This window comes from Armigeres subalbatus, chromosome 1, assembly GCF_024139115.2.
Source record: "Armigeres subalbatus isolate Guangzhou_Male chromosome 1, GZ_Asu_2, whole genome shotgun sequence".
Classification (NCBI taxonomy): domain Eukaryota; kingdom Metazoa; phylum Arthropoda; class Insecta; order Diptera; family Culicidae; genus Armigeres; species Armigeres subalbatus.
Window position 1 is genome coordinate 281,838,443 of NC_085139.1, and position 6,283 is coordinate 281,844,725.

The 6,283-nt window shown below is 38.8% G+C and overlaps 2 protein-coding genes across 2 annotated transcripts; both read right to left on the reverse strand.

The window, feature by feature from the left end:
• Nucleotides 1-333: 333 nt before the first annotated feature.
• LOC134214999 (zinc finger protein 195-like) lies at nt 334-1,178 on the reverse strand. Its single transcript, XM_062694268.1, has one exon. The coding sequence runs from the start codon at nt 1,086-1,088 to the stop codon at nt 363-365; it is 726 nt and encodes a 241-aa protein (XP_062550252.1). The 5' UTR covers nt 1,089-1,178; the 3' UTR covers nt 334-362.
• A 1,108-nt stretch (nt 1,179-2,286) lies between these two features.
• LOC134215010 (zinc finger protein 14-like) lies at nt 2,287-3,463 on the reverse strand. The gene has a single exon (XM_062694278.1). The coding sequence runs from the start codon at nt 3,422-3,424 to the stop codon at nt 2,696-2,698; it is 729 nt and encodes a 242-aa protein (XP_062550262.1). The 5' UTR covers nt 3,425-3,463; the 3' UTR covers nt 2,287-2,695.
• Nucleotides 3,464-6,283: the final 2,820 nt, after the last annotated feature.

The following is a 6,283-nucleotide window of genomic DNA, read 5'->3' on the forward strand; positions in this document are numbered from 1 at the left end:
CATGAAATTAAATTTGCATAAATATCTACTGTTTTAAAACTTTTGCGTGATCTTTAGCTGCAGCTATAGCAGTACTCTTTCAAAGTTTTCACAAGTGCGGCTTCAGATCTTCGGATTGTGAAGGAAAGTAGTGAATTTATCTATCGATAACATTCTTTTCGTTGTGAAGAGCTTAGTCATATTAACTAGTTCAGGGATGCTGTTGGTTATGTAGTTGGGTTCATCTCTGCATCTCATTACAGATAATATCAAAAATGACTAAAAAAGTATTTACATGGAAATTTTGAATAAAAAATAGGGATCTTATTAAAATAAATATAACTTTATTTCGTCAATAAATATGTAAAAATAACCTAAAATTATTATCCCGTCTTCTTAGTATGGCTAAATTCGTGCAGCGCCAAAGCATCCGACCTGATGCACTTAAGCCCACAAACCTTACAAACATAACGACCCCCTTCGCCGTGTTGTTTCAATCCGTGGCGCCTCAAATCCTGAATGTAGATGAACTGTTTTGTACATTTGCTACATTTGAAGGGTTTGTCTTTCATGCTGTGCAGCCTCTCATGCAGCTTCGCCTTAGCCTCCGTATGGAATCGCCTTCCGCATTTACCGCATCGATGGTCAAATGATCCCGAGTGATGTGCCTTGCAGTGCTGGGTGTATCCGGCCCTGGATGCGAAATTTCTGGCACATGGTTGGCAAGAGAACTCACTGTTCACGTAGAGCTTAAACCGTCGCTTGGTGGATTTGGTAGACTTTTTAACGATTTTGTTATCCGACTTAACGTTTTCTTTCGGTAATTCTTGTTCTAAATTCGATGATGATTCCGCTGATGTAAGACAGGGCTTCGCCATCAATTGGACATATTTGTTCTTGATGTTTTCTTTCTTATCCGATGGCCAAGAAAAATTATCGATACACTGCAGGACGTTTTTGCAATTTTGTTCGGCGGAGAACTCCGATGAAATAACCTTCTTCAGATTAAGTTGAGAGAGCATCCAGCCGTGAAGTGAAATGAACTCTTGGGGTGTTGGCGTTACAGTGGTCTGAATGTTCATCTGATGATCTTGAATTTCCATATCCATGTTATCAGTTTATGAAGTTTCTATGCTTACTTATCGGAGAACGTGACTGGAATGATGAAATGCATCCATCATGGATTATTTAAACCGCGACCAGGTATAAAAAATTATAATCTAATATTCTCGCGGAATCTTATTTGCCTTATTAATAGGTAGCAATGATTATTGTTATTTGCTTATTTGCCTTATTAATAGGTAGCAATGATTATTGTTGTCATATTGATCGGTATAAATTTGGTAACGAATCATCATAGTAATCGTGAATGTCTTAGGTAGATTTGTTGTAGGTAGTGTTAAAAATTGTATTCAGTCCCTTAAACGTTCGACGAGTTTGGAAGGGTAAAAAATGATCACTGTTAATGTAGGATACAAATTTGCAAATATGAAATTATCTATTTATTTTCCTTGTAAGGCCACGAATGTGGGTTTCTTCTTCTTCTAATTGACATTGGTGGGGATGTACACTGGGACAGAGCAGCTTAGTGTTCATTAAGCACTTCCACAGTTATTAACTGTGAGGTTTCTAAGCCAAGTCACCATTTTTGCATTCGTATATCATGAGGCTAACACGATGATACTTTTATGCCCAGGGAAGTCGAGACAATTTCCAATCCGAAAATTGCCTAGACCGGCAGCGGGAATCTAACCCAGTCACCCTCAGCATGGTCTTGCTTTGTAGCCGCGCGTATTACCGCACGGCTAAGGAGGGCCCGCCTTGCACCATTATTGGGAACAAATTTCAAGGAACATTCTCGGGCCATGACCAGAAATATTAGGTGCATAACCGTGACGTTTATGATCAACAAAACCAGCAGTGAACAATAATGTCGAAGATGTTTAACGCTTGTCCGACGTCCGCATTTGAAATGTGCAATCTCATAACAGTGCTCGTGATCTTTTGAATCGCACAAACCATTCATTCGTGGTTCAACATTAAGAGAAATTGAAAACGCATGTTCAAAATCCTAAATCCTCCTTACGTAATTTCAATCGCTTATTATTGTACCGTAGAGCAGATTTTGCAAGTTTTACAAAGCTCCAGCAAAATTTGAAGAATGTCGGCGACGGCGTGATGGCAAAGAAAATTGTCGGCGGTGGCGAAATCTCTACCTACAATTGTCTATAGATTATTAAATCCGGACGATATCTCACCTGAAAAAGAAAAGAAAAAAAGGCGAAAAATTAGTAAAGTGGGATAGCAAGTGCAATCAACTTGTATTCAGAATCTAAAAAGATTTGTATCATCAAGTTCCAATGTTCTGAAATATCATTGGCTTTTATTTCCGATGACATTTTCGAGTAGTCTGAAAACATTTTTAAGAGTTATCATCATGTATAACTGTAACGCCAATATATAATCTTGTAATTTCGTAATTTATTTCTTTATTTCTTTCTGAGTGCACTCAACTTTTCATACGAATTAGATAGGCTTTTCTTGGAATTCTTCTACGAATAATTCTTCCGAAAAAGGGTACAAGAAATCCAAGTTATAGAATGAAGGGAACGACATTATAATATATTACAGGTTTAATAAAAAAAGAATGAGAATTAAATTTAAATGAATAATATTTTATTTCGTCAATAAATAGGTAACAACAAAAAACTTATCCTTATCCTGTCTTCTTGTTGTGGCTAATCTCATGCAACGCCAAGGCATCCGGCCTGGTGAGCTTCAGTCCGCAGACTTTGCAAACATAACAATTTCCTTGACCGTGACGTTTCACTTCGTGGCGCTTCAAGTCGTGACTGTAGATGAACTGTTTTGAACACTGGCCACATTTGAACGGTTTATCCTTCATGGTATGGAGTCTCTCGTGCAACTTCATCTTCGCCTCAGTGGGAAACCGCTTTCCGCAGTTACCACACCGATGGTCCATTGGTCCCGAGTGGTGTGCCTTACAATGCTGGGTATAGCTGCCTTTGGTTCCGAAATTTCTGCCACATGGTTGGCAACTGAACTCACTGTTCTTGTAGAGCTTGAACCGTCGTTTGTCGAATGTGGAAGACATTTTTGCCATTTGGTTATCCGGCGCAACACTTTCTTTCGCTGGTTCTTGATCTGACGTTGACGACGTAGAATCCATTGGTGAAAGGCAGGGCATTGCCGGTAGTTGGACATTTGCGTTCTCGGTGATTTCTTTCTTATCCGATGACCAAGGGAAATTATTGATGTACTTCAAAACATTTTTGCAATTTTGTTCAGCGGAGAACTCCGAAGAAATTATCTTTTGTAGATTTAGATGGGAGAGCATCCACCCGTGAAGTGAAATGAACTCCTCGGATGTTGGAGAAACGGTTGGTTGAAGTTCCATTTGATGATTTTGAATGTCCATATCCATGTTATTGGTTTACAGTATGGAGTTCCAACACTTAGTTGTCTGAGCACTTGACTTGAATGATTATTTAAACCACGACCAGGTATAAACATACATTTTTTAAATTCTCATTGAATAATGTCACCTTATTGATAGGTAGCAATGATCGTTGTTGTCATAATTGATTGGTACAATGGTAACGAATCATCACATCAATCTTTTATGGTTAGGTAGATTTTTTTGCTTGTATTAAAAATTCTATTCAATCTTTTCCGGCTTCGAACAGGTAGTAGGTCAAGGAGATGGGTCGAAATTAAAAATTATCGCTGAAGAAATGTTCGATAAAAATTTTACATTTGAAAATAAATTATTCATATTCAATCCTTCTTTATCGCAACATAATGAGATCAATTGCATAGCCGTAGAACCACTGCGTCTATTGAGTTGAACTTGTGTTGTATTCCCCTGATATATCAACTATTCGCATCTTGAAGATTGATCACCATTAATCAAGTAAGCAACCTAAGAAGTGTTTTTTCCCAGTCCGGCAAAAATGAGTTGATAAATTTCACTACCTTTCCAGGATTTATAGTCCAAATTTCTCCATATCATTCTGAACCTGGCCGATATTTTTCAAATGATATCTACTCGGGCAATGTCCGGTTATTAATGATGATGATGATACGAGCATCTATTGTAGCAAGGCACCTGTCGATAGCACTGGCCATATCAGACAAACGATTTGATCATGCTTATATTATTGTTTGTATTTCATCAAACTCCTATATGAAGGGCCAAAAATGGGTGAGGTGGTTCCATAAGCAGAGACACTTATGCGAATCCACGGGATGAATAGAGAATCTCCTTCCAGAAGAAAGTTCGTACATGTACAATAACACAATGTAGCCCTCGTTCCCCAGATTGACCCAATAGATTTTATCCACGAGATGTTTACAATAGAAAGTTGGTGATTCCACTCTTCCTATCCAAATCGCTTCAATCGGGTGCCCTGATGGTCTTTATTTATATATAATGATATAGTTTCAATGTTAATTAATAATATATATATATATATATATATATATACATATATATATTGCGTCAGTGCTATATATATATATATATATATATATATATATATATATATATATATATAATGGAATTCTCTCACCAAATATCATTTTGAAATTCCTGGACGAGCAAGATTCTTTTCACGCCGGTATGTATAGAAATGAATTTCTGTGCATTGATGAAAAACTAGTCGTCCGTCGAAGAATGTTCAGGAGCAAACCATGGACTATGTATCGTTTTGATTGAAAATTAAAATCTTGAATCATGTACCTCTCCTTATCCAAAAAATGCGCTATGGAAAGCCACCAATGTTAGTGAGATACGTTCCCAAAAAATACCGCTATTTTTCTTGTCGTTTCCACTCTCGCAGTCACCATCACTACGCAATATCCGGCTGGGGTTCTTGTTATAAAATGTTCGACAACAGTTGAACATTTTGGAGACTTTCTACATTTAAGATATTTTAATTTCATCAATACGATTTTTTGCTTCATGTGCTCAATCAAATGACTCTTCCTGTTCCCGAAGGGAATCCAAAATTTCTGAAGCAGCACACTTTTTTTGTGGCGATGCTCAAAACTGTAATTATTTATTTTACTCAATACAAATTTACAGCTTAATCTAATCAATGACTTACAAGTAGTGGTTTTTTTCTACCCACTAGGTTCGACTATACTTCCAGGTGTCAACTATATGTTCAACTACCCTACTTGGAACTCGCGGATTCGGTCGGAAAGTTGCCATTCAAATGGTTTATAAATAAGCTATGTTTTTCATTGCATTTCGTTTTAGGGCTTACTTACGATTTACTCAACCGTTACAGCGATTCTACGGCGGTTTTCCAAAAACTTCCTAAGGTCGCACTATCCAACAATCACCGAATCTACAGGTAAGTATTTACAATATCAATATTCATTCTTTCTAATCATTTTCTTCTTTTTTTACAGGTCCTACTCACTTGGTTCTTTCGATACCACTAACCGACGATTTATCCGGATTATTTTGTAGTATTTTTCACTACCAAGCTCACAAATTCAATTTCGGAATAAAACTTTATTATCACCGAACTAAACACTCTCGACTTTACTTTTCGATCGCAAAAATCTTTATTTACCTTTTCTGCCCTTGTTTGCGTATTTTCTCTCTACTATTTCTACATCCTACACTCACTCTCTCTCTCTATCTACCACTACTATTGGGCGCAAGCTGTCATGTTGCAGCTATGATGCGCGTTAGGCCTGTTCACCGCTAGACCTGTTCAATGCGGCGTCGCAACACCCCAGCCCGTAACATCCGGCATTTCCGGACTTAATCTCTAACGCCGCTAAGTTCACTACACCTCGTCTTTGTACCTTACCGTCAGCAATCCTTACGTCCGCTTGTCGTACTTGTCCGTCCGTACCTTTAATCACTGCTTCAATGACGCCTATCCTCCAAGACTTCCGGTTCTTCCCATCGACCACGAAGACCAAGTCGCCCTGCTGGAGCGGCTTTTGCCCGTCGAACCATTTCGACCGTTGGTTGATCGTCGGGAGGTACTCTTTACTCCATCGTTCCCACATTCGGTCTGCGAGAAACTGTGAGCGCTTGAACATGTTCCACAAAGTTTTTGCGGGATCTGTTGGCCTTCCGTCCATCTTCACATCTGCACCAGAAACCGTTCCCCTAATAAAATGGTTCGGCGTCAGTGCTTCCGTTTCGTCGGAGTCCTGCGGCAAGTAGGTAAGCGGGCGCGTGTTGATTATATCGGCCGCATCTGCCAGGGTCGTCACCAGGATCTCGTCCGTCAGCTTTCTTCCATCGTCAAGTGCC